This window comes from Anoplophora glabripennis, unplaced genomic scaffold, assembly GCF_000390285.2.
Source record: "Anoplophora glabripennis isolate ALB-LARVAE unplaced genomic scaffold, Agla_2.0 scaffold14, whole genome shotgun sequence".
NCBI classification, from domain to species: domain Eukaryota; kingdom Metazoa; phylum Arthropoda; class Insecta; order Coleoptera; family Cerambycidae; genus Anoplophora; species Anoplophora glabripennis.
This window is the reverse complement of record NW_019416352.1, coordinates 1,059,412-1,083,347: the sequence shown is the minus strand read 5'-3', so window position 1 is coordinate 1,083,347 and position 23,936 is coordinate 1,059,412. Positions and strand designations below refer to the sequence as shown.

Here is a 23,936-nt window from a genome sequence, read left to right as displayed (position 1 = left end):
TCATTTAAGACGTAAAAAGACAATTGCCAGTTTAAACACGTGATCAAATGCAAAATTCAAACCTGCAATATTTGAGTTCTAGCAAGAATAAACTGAAGTAATCTTACTACTTTCATTGGAACCATTATGAGTGAATTAGATGAAAATCATAGTTTAATGTATAGTTAAAACAGAATGAGCAATACCTACATATCGTTGATCCAACATTACCATTTTTTTACTGAAATTGTTAGGATTATTTTCTTTTGAAGAAAAGTAGTAAGACAATTAAACAAAAGAAAATAATGATGTTATAAATTTGACCAACTGTAAGACCTAGAACAGGAATACCAGTGCAAAATCAAATAATCCCGTATTCAGAAAACGTCATGAACCTGTCTATCAATAATTTACTCATTCATTTTCATCATTTCATTTTTAAAACAGCAAATATTGGATCTAAAACAAAATTAAGATCTATAGTAATTTTTACCATCAAAATAACTAACCTGTATTGATAACAGATCATATTATTACACAATTCATAATGACCGATTTAGTAGGTAGGTATGTCTAGCTAACTATGTTCAGGCATGTTTATATGAAGACAGATCTAGGAACTGCAAATAAATGAAATATTCTAAAGACATCTGGTGGTTGGTCTGGTACGGTTGAATGGATATGTCAGACAAGCGTCGCTAAAGGCAATCATTCTCATGAGAAATTAGAAACAATACAATTCGTATAAACATGTTGCTAATGACTCCTTTAGAGGAGGAATGAAAAATGAAGATAAACATAAAATTCGTCGTACATAGTTATTACACACATCACAATTTAAAGACGAGGAAAAAAGAGGTTAATGGTAATTTAGTCGGACATCAACAAAAACTCCATATCATCACCAATAATACAATACCATTACATTAATGGTATAAACATGCTCCTGAAAATAACACCTTCCACCGACCATTAACCGTATACCATACCGCCGGTATATCCGACAAGTACTTTCGCTAATAAAGTGCTTGTTTACAAAATAATAGATGCCACATTCCCATCCATAGAAAGCTATATAATTTCTAGACTCGCTCCACCAACATGCGCACTAAGATAGCGGTGATAAGAACCCTGGGCGTGGCTTGTAATAAATGGCAGCACAACCCATTGGTTGTCGACTCCTGTACCCGCCCATGTCGGGTCCCGTACAGAAGGGGAACCGGTGATTTTCTGCTGTTCCCCTTCCGAGAAACAGTGAGCAATGTGATCTCAACAATAGCAGTTTGAACTACCCTTTATCGGTGCGTTGCGATTCCGATTGTTTATCGCGGTTGTTGAGTTTATGGTTCGAGTTGTTTCCGTAAAAAGTGACTCTCAGTGCCGACATGCTCACCGACATGACCCCCACAGCGGGGCAACTTTACGGAGCTCAGATTCCCGCTATGACCATGAACGTCAAGACAGCTGTGAGTATTTGCAAGCGTTTTTCTAACGATAGCGGATCTTGTATTCGACAGAGGAAATCTTGATGATGTTGCCCATCACTTGATCATTAATGTCCTTAAGAAACTAACCACTAAGCTAAAGCTAAGAATGTTGGTCGACATCAAAACGACCAAATTATTTTTCTGAATGAAACAAAAACTAAGAGAACTGTGAATATTCTTAATAATACTAATAATGTAATCAACAAGGCGACGTTGCATTGGTTAAATTCACACTTGAGAAAGTCGAAACGTTTGTGTTTTTAACCACACTTTTATTAAGGGTTAAAGTAAAACTGATGATATTGTAGTGATTGAATTCAAAATACCAAAATATATGTTCAAAGAGTGTATTTTTCTATATGGAGCAAAAATTGGCCGTAAAAAATCAAAATCACAACAGCTAAATGGTTTTCTACCATTTTTTTTAAATAATCACGATATTTCTAATAACGAATCTTCTGTTTAATAATGCAATCAAGATATTGGTTTAATTTGCACCATCAACGAAAACATTTGTATTTTTTATCAGGACAAAAAGCCAAAATGTATTGAAAACTACTTATTTTTTTCTGTATGCCGCAAACATTTACCAATTTTAATAATAACTATAACAATATTGATAAAGTTACAAATTTGTCCAATTCACATCAAAAACGTCAAAACAATTGTATTTATAACTATATCCTTTATAATGTTGTTAACTAAGCATGTTGACGATGTTGCAAATTCATTGAATTCAACACATATATGTTCAGAAAGTGTATTTTTCTGTGTGGAGTACAAATTGGCCTTCAAAAATGTAAATTAGAATATTATTTTGATTGGTTTTCCGAATTTATCAAAGTAATCTTATGGTTGTCCAAACTGACTCCAATTTACAACTATATTTTGAACCATATTCCTAAAAATATTAAATTTGGTATTTAAAATTGCAACATTCGTAATATAAGTTGGTTGATATCAGATAGTTAGAATACCTATGTGTTCCAAAAGTAGGGTCTACTTATAAAAAATTTGCCATCAGAAAGCAGAATCAGTTCAGTTACAAAGAGTGTGACAATTTATTTGCGTTGTTTATGACGATCCAATATGATTTCAGAATTAATTGTTAATTTGCTTATAGAATAGGTATAGGTATTATTTCTGTCATCCAAATATGTTTTTGGTCTTCTTAATAACAATACCTAAAATGATTTTTTATTGTAATTCTTACACTGATGAAGATGCACGGAAGATGATTTCCATGATTCTATTGAGCAACTTATTAAAATAGTTCTAATTGATTGGATATGGATTCAAGAATCCGTTATGCTCTTTCTTTAGTAAATTCTATTTGAGAAGCTAAAAACTTTAAATCATTATTACATTACCTTTAATTCGTTGTATAAATAATAAATTTTCCATACCAAGTTCTGTTGGACTTATAGCTGTACATTGGAGAACGGTATTGTTACTGGTAAACGTTGTTAAAGTGATTGCCTATGAAATATTCATACCTGCAGGATTTAAAGTGATATCCGAGCAAATTGAGCCATTTTCTCAGTTTCAATAATAGATTTATTGTTGATGGCCGTAATTACGGAATAGATTATCCAGCTTGTTATCAAAGTAAACTCTTTGATTTGTTTCACGTATCCACTCGCGGCAAAGTTTCAAAGCGGACGAGGATTACAATCCTCGATATTGTGCAAATATGCTACTACAAAAGTGCTCACACGGCTGAGCGAAAGTGGCCACAATACCTTTATCCTCTGTTATGGGTTGCTCGAATCCAGCCCATTGTTAACAGTCCGTCGTCACAAAAGGTATTAACTAAGCTACTTACCTAAAATTCAAGTGTCCTCGAAAGAATGGTCGAGGACTCTCGAAGCGAACGAGGAGAGCCCTTACGCCAAAGCGTTATTTTAACTAATTTATCTTCGCTGTAAGTGACTGGGATTTCACACAGCGTTAGGACGGATTAAAAGTCCATTAGCGGGATATTTTAATAAGGGCTAACGCCGTGTAATGTGGCGTTATTTGTTCGGAATGGCTCACGCTGTGCAGATCCATCAACATGGCCATTCAGAGCCGTATGTGGTATGTGGTGTGCGATGCGCTTTTGTGTGCTTTGGGAAAGAGCCGTGGAGCGACGCTAAGTAGCCTTGCAGCGAGGTAGTCCGACGGAAAAGTGTATATAGGCAATTTGTTTAATGTGTTTTAACTATTTACCTACTGTGTGGTACATATTAAGTAGTTTTGATTTTTTTTAGCCTGCATGTTTTGCTACAGTAGGTATATTAAAAATTTTAAAGTGTAGATAACCATAAAGATATATACTTACAACAGATACCAGTCTACACTATATTTAAGCGTAAATTTCCAGTTTGGTGCACAACCGAAATCATGAACAATATAAAAGTTAAAGGCTATCATCACAATAAATTTAAAACAACTCGTAACAACTTTCACTTAAATGAGTTTAGACGTTTGAGACGCTTAATCAAAAATCAATTACATTTTGCTTACAATAATTATCTTGTTGACTGCCAAGCGAATATTAAAAGTGACCCTAAAAGGTTTTGGTCCTTTGTACAGAATAAGAAAGGGCACACGCGTATACCAAAAAATATTTTTCTCGATGATCAGGAATTTGATGATCCCGTGCAAATTGTTGACACTTTTTCTAAATTCTTTGCTAGCGTTTTTTCCATCGAAAATGTTCAAAATCCAAACCTATCATTAAATTATTATCAATCCTGCATTAACATACAACAGCTTACTGAATCTGATGTCCTTCTAGCAATCTATAAACTAAAAAACAAAATGACGTGTGGTGAGGATCAGATTCCTAGTTTTCTAGTAAAGGATTACGCGAGAGTTCTAAGCACTCCGCTTCTAACGTTATTCAATATTGCTTTATGAACTGGAGTATTTCCTGATAGGTGGAAAGTTACAAGAGTGTGTCCAATTTTAAAAAGCAGTAACCCTGCGGATGTAAGAAATTATCGTCCTATTGCCATATTGTCTAACATTGCAAAGGTCTTTGAGATGTGTCTGTATAGACAAATATTAGATAACTTAAAGTCATACATATCACCAAATCAGCATGTTTTTTTTCCCGAATCGTTCAACTTTATCTAATCTGGCCGAGTTTACCCAGTTTACGGCGAATTATGTTGATGACAAAGGGCAAGTTGATGTCATTTACACAGACTTCTCAAAGGCCTTTGACAAGACTATTCATAGTATATGGCTACGTAAGTTGGAACGGTATGGTTTCAGTGATAGCTTACTCCGCCTTTTCAATTCTTACCTATATAATCGAAAGATGTTTGTCTCTTATAATGGTTTCAAGTCGAATACTATTAATGCGGCATCAGGAGTACCTCAAGGCTCTAACTTGGGGCCACTCCTTTTTATATTATTTGTAAATGACGTATCTCTAACATTAAAGTCAAATCATCTTATGTTTGCCGACGACTTGAGATTGTTCTTGAATATATCATCTGTGGCTGATTGTTTGTTATTGCAAGACCTTGTGGATCATGTTTATATATGTGTACTGATAATTATTTACCTGTTAACACAAAAAAATGCAAAGTGTGTACGTTTACTTTTAAAAATCAGCCCCTCATATTTGATTATAATATAGGTACGTTCGAAACTTGAATATTGTAGCCTTATTTGGCACCTATGTTATCAGATATAGAGTAACCACATGGAAATAATACAGCGGCGTTTCCTCAAATTCCTGTCTTTTTGTGTTGACAGTTTTTATGCTGACAGGGGATACAACCACCAATTACTGTTACAAAGATTCAGTATGCAGTCGCTGAATACTAGAAGGGTGGTTGCAAGTTTATCTTTTTTATTTAAATTTTTTCATGGCATGGTTGATTCTCAGGCTTTAATCTATCTTTTTAATATACGTGTTCCGAGACCTGACTCTCGTGAGATTTCACTATTTTATTGTCGAAATGCTAGAACAAATGTGCTTGTAAAATCTCCCGTTTATTTAATGGCTAATAATTATAACCAAATAGCAGATCAGTGTGATTTATTTCCTTGTAGTTTTAATGATTTGTTAAGAATTGCCTCTGATTACTTCAATAATTTTCAATATTAGATATAGGTTTTGCTTTTTTCCTCTTTGCTGCTTATTTATTTATTTTAAATTTTATTTTGTTTATTTATTTGTTTTCTTTATTTATTGTACAGTAGTATGCTTATTTTATAATTATCATATCAGAATGAGAGGTAGACAATATATATTTAAAGCTCTAGTCACACCAAGATTCGGATGCTTTCAGGACAAAGCGTTTCTTCTCACCAAAAATTATCGTCGAAAAAGTAAAAGATAGATATCACAATATAAAACGTTAATTATTTTCTGTTCAGTTGAAAAATCATTAAAATGTAGGTATAGAGGAAATTCTTAACTTTTTCAACAATATGGAAGATAATTTAATACTTAATAATAATAAAACTTAATACCAGCTTTTTTAGTCAGAGATTGCGCTACTGCATTTTGTGGACCTCTTGTGCCTTTATTTAATCTTATACTGAGTTCAAGAAATTTTCCAACCCTTTGAAAGTGATCAAGAGTTTACACCTGTTCATAAAAAAGAAGCAAAAAACGATTTTGCGAACTATAGACACATTTCCATATTGAGTAATTTTTGTAAACTTCTGGAAATAACCTTGCATTCTTATATTGTGTATCACGTCTCTAATATGATCGTACCTGAACAACACGGTTTTATATTTGTAAGACACAATTTATATCTGAAGTTCTTGATCAGGGAGGTCAGGTGGATGTTATTTACACTGATTTCTCAAAAGCGTTCGATAAGATTGATCATTTTTTGCTACTACAAAAACTTAATAACTTTGGGTTTTGCGATGATTTGCTCAGACTGTTTCAATCTTATCTAACTGATCGCTATCGTGATTTTAAATCGTACACCTTTCCTCAGACTTCCGGCGTTCCCCAGGGTTCAATACCAGGTCCGCTTCTATTCATAATTTTTATTAATGACATTGTTAATGACATAAATGTTCGCTACCTTCGCTGATGATGTGAAATTATATTGCAGAATTGACGGTTTGTGCGACTGCGAAAATTTGCAACGAAGTCTTTTGACATTTAACTATATTCTAGGAAGGCCTGAAGTCATTAAGGACCTGGGTATTTTATTTGACCCGCAGCTTAGGTTTGCGCGGCATGTGGAGCTTTCCATAGCGGGGGCATATAAAAACTTGGGCTTTATTTTACGCAATTCCAGTGAATTTAGAGATTTCACAACTCTTCGTATATTACTTATACACTACGTTTGTAAGATCTAAACATGAATATGGCTCTGTTATCTGGAATCCTATTTATGAGTGTCAAATTTCTGCACTTGAAACTGTTGAAAGGTGATTCTTTAAATCTGTAGCTTTTATTCTATCCTAGAGGAACACCACAGAGTGCCAAGATAGCCGAATTAATAGCTTGTTTGTTTCACTTTCAAGCTGTTGTACTGTTGACCTTACATTTCACTTTTTTTCCTCCACTTGTTTTTTTCTTCTTAATTGTGACTTAATTTTAAATTGTAACTTATTCTGTAATTGGGCTCCGTCCGTTGGGTATTTTATTTAAATAAGTAATATAACGATGTAGAAACAAATCTATATAGGTAAATAAAAATTAAATGTTGTTCTTTCGTAAGCGCATCACTTGAGAACGGCTGGACCGATTGAGTTAATTTTTGGTTAAATATTCATAATAGATGAATAAGATTTTTAAAGTAAAAAAAATGGATAATTTGCCCGGAAAATTCGGGAAACACTAATAGTGCTTTTTTTATGGTAGGTATATTTTTTGTATGAACTCAAAACCATAACTCACGATTCCAACTATGAATATGCGTAATTCTTTTTTTTATTTTGTCCGTTATGGTTCTGGAATAGTTTTCAGAAAAAAAATTCAGGACAACTACAAATGAAAGTCGGAAAATTCGGCCAAAATGCAAAAATCATAATTTTTGTATGCATTCTCGATTATAACTGACGATAGGAACGACATATTTGTTTGATTCTTTTTTTTTCAGTTGAAAACGCATTCCAGCCCAACGCATGTAAAATTTTCCATTGGCGTACTTCAGAATGGACCTACTCTTCCTCAAATTGAATATTCATGGCTACAGTCGTTAATAGATAATCACTCAGAAATACGTTTTTTGTCTCAATTTTACATTTCCAATAGTTTTTCACAAATTCATTAAACCATCACAAACAAATTTATTGAAATTTGAACAGGACAGCGTCTGTCGGGTCAGCTAGTATGTAGGTACCTACATAAATGTCTAGCTTGACCAAATTCATCTTGTAACAGAATTTCAGATGCACGGAGGTAATTTTCTGATTTATTCAAATATATAATAACTATACACTGTAAAAAAATCACTCAAATTCACTCAATTTTACTCAATAATGTATCAATTTCTCTCCACACACAACTGAGTGAAATTTTCATTCTATTAGTATGCCTACAATTAAAATTTGATGAGCGAAACTATTGCAATGGAAGTGAATGAATTTGACTCAAATCCGAGTTTCTGCTAACAAGTGTGTGACTTTTGACTCTATTCTAAGTATGTAAAATCAATTGACTTTTTCTGTAATATGATTTAAATTTAACATTTATTGAACAATTTTGTACTATGAAAATTTCCAAGGGGTCGGCGCCTCCATTTCATTAATATCTGGAGTGGTTTTTGATTTTGATTTAAATATCATTGTATTGAAGTCCTAAACTACTAAGCTGCCACAGTGGTTTCTACACAGATCTGTTTTAGAGACAATATTTTAGGAATTAAAGGAATTAACTGATTGGACGAATATATTGTCATTGTACCTTGCAGATATGTAAGTAAGTATAGATAACAATTTAACTATCCGTTTATTTAACCAAATATTAATCCAGATTCAATATATTATTGTTTCTAATTATTATAATCAAACCACTGCTCTTAAACATAATTTTCACCAAAATAACCGAATTAACGGACTTTGCCAGCACTACACGCCATACACCGCGAGATGTCCCAATGGGGACGATGGGAATATACTGTTGTGTTGAATGTGTTAGTTAAAATTTTATGTATGAATGTTCTATTTTGGAAATTAATGTTTTGAGTAAGTTTTGAAAAGCCCCTGTATATGTGTGTCAATAAAGTATGTTATGTGTAGTGTAGTATATATGTTAAAGACGTAAATACAATTCACAAGTCTTATATTTACCTGCTAATGCTTAAATGGCCTCTATTTTACACTTTATTTAATTTAAAATTTTGCTTAAGTTTTTTTTTCATTTTTATATTTTATTTTTTTTTATGTCAGCAACTCCCTCGAGCAGGAGGCGAGTTCAATATTTTATTCAAGCAAGAATCTACTTATTTCTTTGTCATAAATTTAGTTTATCTCACTATATAGATTTTCCTCAAATATCACACATGGAATAATAAATAAATCGGATAACTTTAACAAGTGTCAGTTGTATTTACTACAACGGACGTTCAGATATACAGTTATACAAATTTTCTTAATCTAGACTTATACTAAAATTAGAATTTGAGATCTCTTTATTTATATTACTTTTCAAATTTGATTGGTTAAATGAATCTTTTGTTTTTAAATTTGTTAAAATTTTGTTTTAAATATCTTTATCTTTCATTGATCAATGTTTTTTAAATATGTGGCCAATAAAATACACCTCTTAACTGCAGTTAAATAAAATGTTCTACTTTTTATTTTGATATTTTAAAGTTCTTCGACGATCTTGAAGTTGGCAGGCCTGCTGAACTGGAACTAGACTTTCTCGTTGTTTTCTGCCATTAACTCGTTCTGAAGCCGTCAGATTCTCTTCCGTTACATTTATTCCGCTCAGGCATTGGTCACTAATTTTGAATTCGCACTTTATTCCCTTTTCGAAAATTCACTGCAGTCGAAGCACTTGATTGGTCACAAATCCTAACAGTTCGTTGTTGTACAAGTTTAATTTTCTTATGTTTGATCCCTGTTCGGACTAATTCGTTTTCTCACAACTTTTGACGAACTTATAACCTCACATCAGTTTGACATTCGAGATTTGAAAAGGTTTAAATTTTAAAATAATTGAGTTGCCTTTATTTTACTTGTGATTTTCACTTGTTTTCTTTCAGATTACCACAGATGTTTATCGTTCAAAGATCATGAGCAAACTGGCTGTTTTCGTCCAAAACACTTTTAATAAACCCGAAAACAAAAGAAGTTTGTTGTGGTTACAACTTCACCTGTCATATGAGATAACTTATTTTATGAAATTTTGGGCATACGGATTTCTAAAACTGAAAATTATGCTTATTTTCGATTATAGGATACAATTCTCGTTATTTTGATACCCCATTTTCCATTGTAGGTTATAATTTTACATCTATTCTGAACCTATGCTAAATTATGAAAATACAGTAACATTTCTTACTTAAAACTGTTTTTACCTATCTAAATCTATTTTATGACCTCTTTATTAAAGTTCTTACATACTTTCCACTTGGGTTTGCATTTATTTAAATGTTTATGGCTTATTTTTGTTCTAGGTGTCGAAATGACATCGTTTTTCACAAATTTTTCACTTATGGAAAAGTCTATAACATAAAATAAATACTGCTTTTTAGTCCTTGGAAGATGCACTAGCCGATGTCTACAGCAGATTCACACTCACCTTTAGATTAAAAACAAGATTTACAAAGTTTGTCGTTTGACATATGATACGATTTTTTTTCTTGTACACTGCACCTATATATTGGATCAAATCCAGTTCTAAGGATGTGAACTTGCTAAAGGTATAACACTTTAACTTTCTATAACGTTATTTGCATGTATATTGAAAATTTAGTAAAATTTCTTCGACAGCCGTTACTGTACAAAGCTACCGTTTCAAAATTTGATGAAAATCAAATCAAATCAAAAGTGAGGTACAGATAATGTTTTGTACTGCGGTGGTTTGTTGGTGACAAACATGTACTACATTTCTGTGCTGTTTTTTTCAAGAAATTATCGTTGGAAAATTGTTTTATTTTGAATTTCATGTGAATTTTGACATTTCCGGAGTCATTTTCCATTATATAACTTGCATTGCACACATTTGTGATATGCTTTAAACTAGACATAAAATAGAACTATTTGACTTAATTTTACTACACCATGTGATTCTTTTTAAGAAAATCTATCAATTTAATAAATATTTTCAGTTTAATTGTTCATACTTGGAATTAAATATTTTAAAACGCTACTATGCTTTAAGATTTGCTTTTATTTAATGTTTTATAATTGAGCAGTATGTCATAACATGACAATACAAAGACAACGTACGACAACCATAGAATGGGGTGGGGTCACTCAATGAGGACATTTATTCCGATTTAGCTACAAGTGTACCAAATACGAGTTTACCTACAGAATTTATTTAACTGCTTTCTATATTTTATAGTGAACGTACTCAGTTTTAGAAAAAATATTATCACAAATCAGTAAAATTATTAAAATGCTCAATATTGAGTGAAAATGTACTCAATAATTTTACCATTTTTTTACAGCGTATTTAATACAGAAGTAATTTTTGTACTGCTTACTGCTTGTACTTTTCTTGATAAGTGCATATTGCGGACAAGATACATTAGAATTTAACCTACACCAAAAAGTTTGGTACAAAAACTGGTCCTTTTTTGATTTTACAATCTCTAGTTTTACTCTTCTCTACTCTTGCACAGAAAAGTTAATTTACAAATTCCATTTACATCAGCTTACAGGCACTCTAGCAAATTTTCTTTATCTTGTAAGGCAAGCTAACTCGTTCTGGAAATAAACTGACGTAGTTAATTTACCTAGAAACGCACTATCACCCTATCACTAAAAATGTCTCCATTTGTTGAACTTTTATTTTAAATTACCGTATTTCGAGTAATTTAGATTAGGTACCTACGTTTATTTATGGAAAATTTTTATAATGAAGTTCCTAACAACAGACCTTTTTTTAAAATCCTTATATTATTGTGACAATTCGCAATAAAAGAAATTTCCCGATATCATTTTTATTTTTGTTATCACCTACAAGCATTTTTTATTACCTACCTACTTTATGTAGAATGATTATACACATGAGATGTTTTTCTTTTTTCTTGGTAGGAACTCCTTGAATCTTTTTTAGAATAAATAAAAAAAAGGAATTAGAAACAAGTTTCTGAACCCCAGCCTCAGCCACGGAAAAGCAAGTAGATAGAATGATTTTTGTACAAATTGATTTATATCCTTTTGTTCATTGTTTGCAATGTATGCCAAAATAAGTACTTAATATTTTCAATCCATTAATTTAGTTTGTTTTCTCATTTAGCTGTACCTTCTTATACATACCCATATAAAGCCTTACAATCAGATCTAGTACTTAGGGGTGAATTATCGGATTTAACTTTCACACGCTTATCAATAGCAACAACGAAACTACAACTTGCGGTATTATTTCGGCTCATATCAATTCCTGTTATTGAAGCCTCTCACCTTTAAAAACATGCACATTTCGATCAACAATAGCAGCGAACCTCGCCAGTTCCATTTAACTTTCGAAAGATTGTCGACCTCAATCAAACACATGATTGAATAGACTCAAATTGGCCTTAACTGCAAAACAAGTTCTTTCTCTCCTGTTGTTGTGAATCATACCGGGCAGATGTTCGAAAGGAAAGGTTTTATTTTTTATTTTCGTCAGTACCATGTGTAACCTGTCCGGGGAAATACGATACGTCTTTACTATGTTCGGAGAATGGGAATAAATGTTTTTTTTTTTCGGAAAATGTTGCGGATATAAGTACTTCCTCTCCTTCATGGTCCTCAGGTCCGCAAAAGGGATCTGATCCATCACAATCTTTTTATACAGAATGAGAAATATTAGGAAATGTCAACAAGTCCCTTTGATTCTATCATTTTCAATAAAAAAAAAACATTTTTATAGTAAAATGCGTACCATATTCTAGGTATACCATATTCTTGGATAAATAAACAATTTACCCAAGAACACTTTTGCAGATTTACCTCTAGCTATGTCCCGGTGGGTAGAAAAGATCACGTTTCGTTTTACTTTCATTCAATTTAAGGGTCTTTGCTGGAAGCTACACTCCTGCTATTTCAATTATTTCATAGGAAAACACAGAGATTAGATAAATTATAGGGAGACGCATACACTGTAGTATCATCAGCAAATAACTTATTGCTAAAAAGAACTTGAAAGACGAACAGATCATTTAACATACACAATGAAAAGCGAGGGACCCAACGCGGAGCCCTGTGGCACTCTTTGAAGCACAAATTTGTAACCTGAACAAGAGTTATTAAATCGTTAAAAAAAAGTTTCTAAATAATCAATGGTATGCGTTCCAAAGCGTTTTCAAGCGAGGAAAATAATTGAAATTTGGCGATAGTTGCTCGGTTCATTCGGTCTAACCTTCTTTAAATGCGGTACAACCTTGCTAGCCTTAAAACAGTCAATCCACTGACTTGCACTTATTATATTAACACACACCTTAGAACAGACACAAAAAGAAAATACTTTTATATTTTTATGAAATTAATGTTTTACTAGTATCAAAAATATTTACACATAACATGATAGAATCAATCAACATGTAAAAACTGAGAAGGTACATAATTTGCGTACAAAAATAAACAGAAAAGTTATGTGTCTAACTCGCTGTTGTGCTCCAGGCCGTCAGAAATATATTAAACATCCCGCGACAGTCGTTGCGTTAAAATTGGACGTTAGTGTGAGATTTATTAAGAATTTTCACGCCCTTTACAAAAGTTTCGGTGGAAATGCTAGGAATTCAGGCATCACCACAAAATTTAAATGACAGCAAGACGAACTGTTCTATGTCAAATATTTGCCCTCACGTGGGTTATTTTTCGGGCGTGCTGACTTGGAACAGATAATTCGATTTTAAACAGGAACTAATTTACAATCGCCGTGAAATTTTTTCGGTAAAAGATGATAAATTTTAGGTTTTATAGACAACGTTGGATTTTGTATTTTTTCGAAATATTTTTATATTTGTCAGCTTAAAAGTTGTACCTAATTTAAAATGATAGGTATCGAACATTATTTCGAACATGATGATCGAAAAAAACGAATATTTTGAATTAATTTATGTTTTGTTTAAATTTTTTCTCGAGATACTACTACTCTTTAAACAACGATCATAACAACTAAATCTGAATTCATGCTTGTTGGTTGGGAATTAGACAAATTAAAGAAATAAACCACAATCTTTTATGTTTTCATGCATATTCTTGATTTACAATGATATTTTCTGAATTTATTCTTTCATAATTTTCATGGTTCAAATCAAGATTTAAATTTTTTTTAGTTATCTCTTAGATTTTTTACGTATTATTAAACAGTGCAAATTCGCCTAAAAGGTGATGAAGTCATTTTTTTCGAGAAAAATATCATTTTCTGAAAATTATGTAATAAAAAATTATGTATCAAAAATAATCTCAATTTGCCAACATCTCTTTAAGTCCATAGCTATAGATAAAAATGCATCTAAACTATTCAAAACCCTTACCAAACTTTACAGTAAAAAATGAGAGGTACAGTAAAAAAACATATATACATATATAGTAATAAAATATATAATTACCAAAAATTAACACACACAGATAATCGTTTCTAAATGCTTTTTGTTAACCAAACATGTAATAAAAAGTACGTATGTGCTGTTTATTTCACTCGACGAATTAGTAAATTATAATTATAAGCCTTTAAATCGAAATTTTGGTCAACTTGCCTGAATTTTTGATATGAGTTAGTTTGAAGTATGTTATAACAATAAGTGACAGTATTTTTTTGTTCAACCCCCGGCCAAGGGTGAAAAAAGATAAAACAAAGGGATATTTCAAGATAAACGGGTACGGGCTAGAAAAAAAGTTTCGTATAAAAGTTGTAAAGCATACAATTCTACATAAAAATGGCCTCTTGACTTTTTCTTGTATTATTAAAATTAAGAGAGTTAGGAAGGCTAGAAGTTAAGGGAAGATTTCAGAAATTTAAAAAAATCATAAGCAGAAAAATGAATGAATTTTGTAATTTTTTTTTCGATCTACTCTCAAAAATGTAACCTTTCTTTTCAGAGAAATAGATATATTTTTTAATTTTTAATAAGAAAGTTATAACAATTTCAAATTTGTTGTTCACCCCCTAAACAGAGATTTTAACGAAAACCCCGAAAGAGGTCAATTTAATTTTGTCAATTTGTTTACATAAATCATATTTTTAATTCTTTTTGAGTAAATATGATTTTTTTATAAATAAAAAATATAGTTTTTCTGAAATAAAAAATAAGGGTAGCAACCCCCAAACACGGAATCACTTGCGAAATATTTGTTTTTTTATCATAGGTAATTAATTTCAATTTTGTTTCATTTCAAAATATTGATTAGAACCCCAGAAATTTAGAAAAAACTGTTTTGGGGGGCGAACTTTGAGGGCGTATTTCACCCCGTAAATATGTTTTTCCGTCGATAAAAAAATACGTGTCTCTTTACATTCATTAGAGTAGATTGAAAAAAAAAAATTACAAAATTCATTACAGTTTTTCTGCTCGTTATGATTTTTTTAAATTTCTGAAATCTTCCCTTAACTTCTAGCCTCCCTAACTCTGTTAATTTTAATAGTACAAGAAAAAGTCAAGATGCTATTTTTATGTAGAATTGCATGCTTTACAACTTTTATATGAAACTTTTTTTCTAGCCCCTTTTAAGTTATCTTGAAAAACTCCTTTGTTTTATCTTTTTTCACCCTTATCCGGGGGTTGAACAAAAAATTACTGTCACTTATTGTTATAATATGCCTCAAACTAACTCATATCAAATTCAGACAAGTTGACCAAAATTGATCCTAGGATAACAGAGATTTTAGAAAGTGACGACAATTTACTAGAAAATGAAATAACCTTCCAACAAGATGGTGCGCCCCCGCACTATGCTGCTGCTGTGCGACAATTTTTGGATGACCATTTCCCGGGGCATTGGATTGGCAGAAGAGGTCCCGTCGAATGGCCACCAAGATCTCCGGATCTGTCCCCTTTGGACTTTTTTCTGTGGGGTCATTTAAAATCACGAGTGTACGCCACTCAGCCGGAAACATTGCAAGTGCTACGTCAGAGAATTGTAGAAGAATGCCGATTAATAACTGCGGATGTCTTTAATAATGTTCGAACAGAATTTGAAAACAGACTGTATTATTGTTTGGAAGTTAACGGGGGTCATTTTGAGCAATTCATCAAATAAATCTGATTTATTATTTGCTTCAGCTTTTTTATTTCATTTCTGACTTTTTTGTAAACTGATAGACACATCAATAACAATTAGGTAATGCGGTCATGTGTAGTAGATGAAAAACTTATTAGTGGTGGGCATTTGTGTAGAAATTACTACGCGTAAGTTGGTTTGTCATCTTTTCGTTTGTAACCAATAATTCTGTCAAATCTCAACCGATTTCTAAAAACGGTACGTCACTGTATTCGCAATGAAAAGGGCTTTAAAATGATGTGCCACAAGTGGGGTAGTTGCATTTGAAATTTTTAAGTTGGGGTTGCTAGGCATTAGGGGGATGAACATATCGAGTTGGCTTGACTGTCAAAAAAGCTCACTCCAAGAACAAAAATCGACGGGTCTCGGCGAATTTTGAAATATTATTCGGTTTTCCAATTATAGGGAGGGGGGGGTCAAATTTTCGTTGGGATACCCTGTATAATTATTTTGTCAAAGTATGTCACAAATTAATATAATTCTAAAAACTTGACAATTTATTTTTACAATGATTGAAATATTTATTTTTTTTTGGAGATTTACATTTTTCTGTGGCTAATATCATGTTACTTCTACCCAAGACTTGTATAAATATACATATTTAATATTAAACATGTAATATTAGTGACTGAAACGAATACAGTACTTCCAAACACAAACAAATACTTGTAAAAAATAAAAGTATCTCCTAAAATTAAGTATTATTGCACTACTTAAAGCACAATAATTGCAAACAGTCAACATAGCATGTAGAGTAGAACAACATCAGCCACTTGCGTTGTGCATGCATTGCCTGACGTGTGACTGTGTATTATTATTAGACTTTGTGGCGACAATCAAATAAATAAACAGTGGTAATCTGTATTATGCTAATACACGGCAATACGTGTTATAGTAGCAGAAATAGGCTAAATCTATTGTCAAGTCGTATGCCGCTTTATACTCACGATACACAATGCTACTGACTGCCATAAAAACACGTGTCAAACAATTGACCAAGCAAAGTGTCAAACTCACACACGCACAAACAACAATGAAATACACGACCAACGTTCCTCAGCAAAGAACCTAGATTGTTCACCGGCACGCCAGACCGACAGGGCATTGTGGTGCCGCTAAATACTTATTGAATAAATTGATCGATGCGAAGCTTCAGATCGTTTTTGAAATATTTTATGGTAAGTTCTATGTGAAGCGTTAAGCGTTTTCCGTCCGTTTTCCGAGCGTTTTCCATGTGAAGCGTTTGAATAAAATTACATAAAAGACAACCTGGCCTACAGCCAATCCTGTACCACATTGCAATCGCCCTAATTAATAGAATAATGTCCAAAAGAGGTTATTGGTAACAAAAATTCCTGCCTAAAATGACATTTGCGCAAAATCTGTCTGTTTCGATTGGAACCTATCTTAGAAAAATCCCAATAGAGTCGGTATCCCTGTTTTCTTCCAACTATAAACTTTATTTAATATGACTTTGTGTCGGATCAGTCTCTGCATGACTGCAATATGTGAAAGCGATCGGGTTAATTTAAAAATGGGCTAGGCGAGAGCGTGGCTTAATGACGTGCATGAAACGTTAAAATCCCCACATAATATCCTTAATGTACTTAATTAATGCGGGGTTTTTGTTTTCAAATATCGCGTTGATTAATATGCAGCCATCGGAACCCGTTTTCTAGAAAAAACAATTACGAAAACCATCAAAAAGCCGCTCTCACAAAAAAAAACGAATAGAATAACCAATAACCCTGACTAGCACTTCCACAGCCACTAAAAAGGAAAACAAAACCAGCCACACCGAGCCGCATTAAAAAAGCGACGTTTCAAAGGTAGGAAAATAAAGACCGGCGACGTTTGTTAGAAGCGCCCGGTGACTGACAGATCGCCGCGGTCAATTGTGCGCCTCTTTAATTTTTGACGTGGTGATAAAAGGTATCTGGCTTTTTACTGCGGCCTTTCCCGGTAGCATTTTTAACAAATTGAAACTGCCGCGAATGTTTTACGATATACGTAGTCGCGGCTTCGTATTTCTTTTATGTAATCCTTTAGGAATGCGCCGTTACGCGGCGGATTTTTGATTGCTGATTGTTAATTGATTAGGGGATAATAGAGGAAAAAAAAACGTTTTACCGCTGGTGGAAGCGGTCAACACCCTCGCGGGAGCTGCGAATACTCCTAACGCGAGTTGGTGGGCAGTGTTTTTCGAAGGTCCGGAAAATAAAAATATCATACATTACCTACCCACTGTCTCCGAGAGAAAAATTGGCGTACTGTCAGAGATTTACAAGCTTCATTAAATAGTTTGTGACATGAACAGTCGAGAGACTTTTTTCAGGGAGATGTGAGTCATTTTTTTTATAACCTACAGGACAAAACTATTGGTAAATCTATAATTGTGTGGCAAGGAAGTTAATAAAACCAAAAGGGACCCAAAGAATAACGATCTTCAGGAGGTTGTCAAATTAAATGCTCAAAGTTGTTATGAAATTTATTCTTCTTAGAAAGCACTTACGATGATATCTTTGGGCAAGCCTAGAGAGCTCGATAACAGTTATTTACGCCATAAAGGAGGTAAGTATTATTTTTCGGTCGAGGACGATTTTGCGCCCGAGTAGAGCAAGGGCTGGCAATAGAGTCCGAGACTAGTAAATTATGCTTAACTGCTGCGTGGTGTATAACATTTTTTATACGACTGCCTTGCAAAAGGGGGTTTTGCGCCCGGAATACACGCTCTGAAAACGGTATTTTACACACGCCGTGTGCTAAACATTTTGCACACGGTTATGTCATCTTTGCGCACGCGTGTTCAGATTGTGATTTTTGTTTGATGTTGTCATCCAAATTATGCAATGTTTCAAGTTGGCTGAGTTTTATAGCAACCGTCACGGCTCCTTTATTTTGTTGATTAGATACTTCAAAAATTGTTGAATTCCCGAAGTCTGAAGAGATTTTACAGAAAGCAAGCGAAATATGTTCGGAACTGCTGCCCACAAAATCCAGAAGCAGGTATGAAGCTGAGTTAAGCCGATTTATGGACTGGCGACTAGCCAAAAATGTCCACACTTTCTCAGAAAACGCAGTAATGGTGTATTTTGAAGAATTATCTAAGAAATATAAATCTTCGACGTTGTGGACGATTTTTTCGATGCTCAAGTCAACGTTAAGTGCCAATCACAACATAGATCTTGGAAGCTATAAAAAGTTGCAAGCGCTAATCAAACGAAAATCCGAAAACTACGTCCCAAAGAGGTCCCAAATCCTCACAGAAGATGATTTTTGACGAAAGCATCAGACGACAAATATTTACTTATTAAGGCGGTGGTGGCAGTTGGACTATCTGGGGCATGTCGAAGGGAGGAATTATGTTATGTCAAAATAGAAGACACCAAATACTTCGGCAGTGCTATGCTGATTAAACTAAAGAATACAAAAACAAAGGTACCAAGGTGTTTTACAATTACAGGAAACCTTTACACTATCTTAAAAAAGTACTGTGCTCTTCGTCCTCCTAATCTGAAGAAAGGCAGTTTTTTTTAAACTATCAAAACGGAGAATGTTCAAGCCAAAACGTTGGCATCAACAAAATTGGAAACATGGCTAGGGAAATCGCCAAGTTTTTGATGTTAGAGAATCCAGAAAGTTACACGGGACATTGTTTTCGGCGTTCATCGGCCACAATTTTAGTCAATTCTGGCTCAAATCTGCTTGCCCCCAAACGCCAAGGAGGGTGGAAATCCAGTACAGTTGCCGAAGGCTACGTTGATGACTGTTTGAGAAATAAAATGGAAGTTTCGAAAAAGATCAGAGTCTTCAGTGTCTTCTGCTGCCACAGAACCAGAACAACGATCGTCTACTGGAATACAAGAAAACAACGACCGCACGCTGAAAAACTGCACTAAAAAGACGACACGCTTTTTTTATGCGCTATCAAGCACGTAGATGTTACAACCAACCAGTCGGCAAGAATACCCTTTCTATAATTCCTAATAGGATTGCACAGTTTTTGAAACTAGAATATCCTGAAACATATATAGGCCATTCATTCCGAAGAACATCAGCAACGCTACTGGCTAATTCAGGAGTTGATGTATTGGCAATTAAGAGATGTGGTGGGTGGAAATCAGTCACAGTTGCAGAAAGTTATGTTGCTGACAATCAAATCATTTTGAGAAAAATGTCACAATTAGTAAACGCGAGGAGAATAATTATCAAGATTTTATTAATGTTACTAAATGTAATAACTGGACAATTACTATAAATATTCATTCATAATAATTAATAAAATGTAGTGTTCATCAAATATTTCTATTTATTTGTTCTTAAAATATGCATTTATAACTCCAAATCGCTTTTTTCCTTAGGGAGGTAAGTTACCCCACCATAGCAAGTTGCACTTCTACGGTAAAATCCACTTACCTTCTTAAAAACAATGTATTAATAATAGTCTATTTACTATAGTGGGAGCAGATAAAATTTATACAAGAGCATTTAGTCTTAGACAATAAAATTATTGACGCTGTCATATTACCACGAAAAACTAAATTTTCCTTAAATAATGATCGTTAAAACTATTTTATTCTAAAATGTTTGATATCAATGATATTTTAATTTATTGTTAGTTACAGCCAGTAGCGGCTCTTGACTTCAGGGAGGATGGAATTTAGGTATGACAAAGTATTGAAGAAAGAATCAAATATAATTGAGTAGTTTGAGTTTGCAAGTGCTACAATCAATTTAAACTTTTGCAATTTTTTAAAAACCACACTAGAAACAATATTTAAGTAGCTAAATTTTACACCACACCTGAACATATTACGTTTATTAAGAAAAAAAGCGGTGAATAGCTATTGTTTGGCCACGAATTCCAAACTGTATAGTAAATATGCGGTACTCCCACACCTTTGTTTCATTGCTGCGCGACGGTAACCATGACCACCATTATAAACACTTTACATATGTAAAGGTGAACTACGAGGAGCCCACGCAGTCAGAGTTTTGCAAACAAATTTATTTTCTTTTTAATGTATTTCATAGAACTAATTACTTAATTATCCAGATAACAAAATTTTAAATTAAATTTTTTTACTATGAAAATTTCTAGGGGAGGCGGCGCCTCAGCCACCCCGCACAAGCCGCCACTGCTACAGTACAGACCGGCATAAATAAGTTTACATTTCTGACTCAGTCAGAGCTACCCGCGACTGAGAAAGAACGGATTCGTCTAGAAGGAATAAGATAGGCGTGAGTCGCGTGTTAGGGACAAAATAACATGACTAAATAATATATATTTTAGAATGATCATAATTTTCCTGTGATATTATGGTTACACACATGCGCATGACGTCAGTTGCACCCATACTGACCGTACCTTCTATTTACCATCATTTTAACAATTCAATCAAGTTAATTGCTCTGTAAATTATAGGAAAACCAACAGCCGCCTTCGTAATAAATGCGTGCCGTTATTCCATCACACAAATGTGTTCGTTTATTATTATTTTAGTACAAACAATGCAGTGGAAAATGTAAAGCTTACTTAATTAAATTGCTTTAATGTCTTTAATCCTGCAAAAAAGAGTTCAGTACATTGGATTTATACTTAGTTAATCATATCTTCCAGTTGTATAGGTTTCTATGCAATTTATACAGGGTGTAACTTTTCCCCTTTCACCGAATTAAAGTAACATGTTTTTCATCAGTTTACCATTCCGTCATATCATACCATGTGTGAAGTCAACTGACAATAGCGGCTTTTCAGAGGGGGCGACACGGCATTTTAACTAAACAGTGCCCTTCGTAAGCGTTTGGAACAGGATCGGATTCTGCCTAAATTTAAACTATTCACGGTTTAATTTTTTAGTTTTGTTTATTTTGGATTAATTTATAAGGTCTAACGCTGACTGGCTACTGAAATGACTGAATTATAGAAGAAAGTACCTAGAAACGTACCATATTTTGTTTAGAATCTTACTTGCTTTAACTTTCATAAACTCGTCCCTATTTAATTTACGTATTGACAATAGAATAGTTCAACCAAACTAGGGCAATATTAGAGGTCACGGAGATCCATAAAAATAGTAATATAATTGTAAAAAACGATGGTAAAAAAATATGTCGTATCGATCAGATTAGTAATTATTTTAACACAAATCAGTTTTATTTAAAATTAGTAACATTATACGTATAGTCTCTCTCAAGTCAGTTGAACATGCAAAAAAACGTTTGGAAATAAAATTTAATGAGTTTCATAGGCGTCTCAAAAGTCTCAATGAGCACGAAGCCCTACAACCCCTTACAACCCCCCAAAACCACCCCCAAAGATCAGGGTAATGAACTTGACAGATTGACAGGTCAATTGGCTTACCGTAATATTTCACTACTGTAGTCGAACCTACAGACATCTATACCATAACTAGGCTTAAGACTATCAATAGGCACCGACCCCCACCAACCCCCCCAAAACCACCCCCAAAGTTCATGGGGATGCACTTGACAGATTATCGGTCAATAAAACTACCGAAATATTTTATTACTGCAATCGAACCTACAGCCAGGATTTCACATTCCACAAACAGCAAAAAATCTTATGGCACGTTTTGATACTTTTTGTGGGTTAAAGGGTACTAAACAATAAGATGGGTGTAGGATGGAATTCAAGATTGAACGGTTTCATAAGCCGTAAGCAGGGAAGTCATGTCAGGCTTCGATAAGAACTGGGGTTGGTCCGACCCCAACCATGGGATTTGGGTTGGGGGTGGGTGGTTCAATTGTCGGGGGTTGGTGTCGGAAAGTATAGTGATCGTTTAGGTAGCTTGAGATGGAATTCACGATTAAACACAACCAGTAAGCAGTGAAAAGTCACTTGACAGGCTTTGGTAGTTGGTGAGGAGGGAGAGGGATGGGGGTTAAGTCTTTTGAGATAGTAATCTTAATCCTAGTTACAGTTTGGGTAGCTGTAGGTTCGACTGCAGTAGTAAAATATTTCGGTAGATTTATTGACCGATAATCTGTCAAGTGCATCCCCCTGACCTTTGGGGGGGTTGGTGGGGGTTGTAGGACTCGGTGGCCATTGATAGTCTTAAGCCTAGTTATGGTATAGTTGTCTGTAGGTTCGACTACAGTAGTGAAATATTACGGTAAGCCAATTGACTTGACAATCTGTCAAGTTCATTACCCTGATCTTTGGGGGTGGTTTTGGGGGGTTGTAAGGGGTTGTAGGGCTTCATGCCCATTGAGACTTTTGATCAGCATGACGGGGACTATTAAAATACGAAGTTTCATAAAAATTGACCGATGTTCAATTTCCATATGTTTTGTGCGGGGTTATTTCTTCGGATATTTTGTGAATCACCCTGTATAGAACGTATTGAGTTTATGGATGTGAATTAAAAGTTAAACTAAGCCACAGAGCCTTCGTTATTCTTTTAATTAGTTCCACCTCTGTTAAATAAGCCTACTTAATGTCACTCTCGAGAAAAGTGATTTTATTTATTACAAGAGCTGTTAACACGGTAATAACGCATACGATTTTTAATTTTAAATTTACGACGTAGATGGCAAGATATTAAAAAATAGTTAGTTATGAATATTTATAAAATAATTTAAAACCGTTCGATGGAGACTTTTTATTAAAGAAGAACGTCTTTTCGGTGACCTTTCGGCCAAATGGTTGTTTTGTCGGCACGCAACGCGCACCGAATTATGGAACTGTTAATGAAAATTAATCGTCTTTGAATTGCCGCCGAATTAATAAAAATTTTTACGCAGAATTTAACAACCGCAGACGAATGGTGGCAGCAGATGGTCTCCTTTACTGGGAATTTAATATATTGCGGTTAAATTTTTTAGGAAGGCATTAATGCGTTTCGTATTTGGTTCGCATTAAGTTTGCTTCCTGTTAGAAATTGATTTTGTTTAGGAATTTCACGGTGTTTTATTTTGATGTCTATATACGAACCAATTTCGATGAAATTTATTTATTGCCGGGTGTGTTTCCATCGGTTGCATATCGAAATTCTATTTTAGCACATTCCTTTTCGGATTAATTATAGGTGCGTTTTAAGCGTATGTAACGTTGGGCATAATTGGAAAACATACCTCGGTAAAGAT

At 33.7% G+C, this 23,936-nt stretch overlaps 1 protein-coding gene across 2 annotated transcripts in view; it reads left to right on the top strand.

Moving 5' to 3' along the window:
• LOC108904070 (transcription factor Sp9) overlaps window positions 1-23,936 on the top strand; it is a 257,297-nt gene that overhangs the window by 187,793 nt on the left and 45,568 nt on the right. Inside the window, exon 1 of one of the 2 annotated variants that reach the window (XM_018706471.1) lies at window positions 1,248-1,445. The exons of the other annotated variant lie outside the window; for it this stretch is intronic. Coding sequence (XP_018561987.1) covers window positions 1,365-1,445 — 81 coding nt within the window. The 5' untranslated portion in view covers window positions 1,248-1,364. Of the gene's footprint in view, window positions 1-1,247; window positions 1,446-23,936 lie in introns of those variants that run through there. 2 annotated transcript variants of the gene reach the window in all.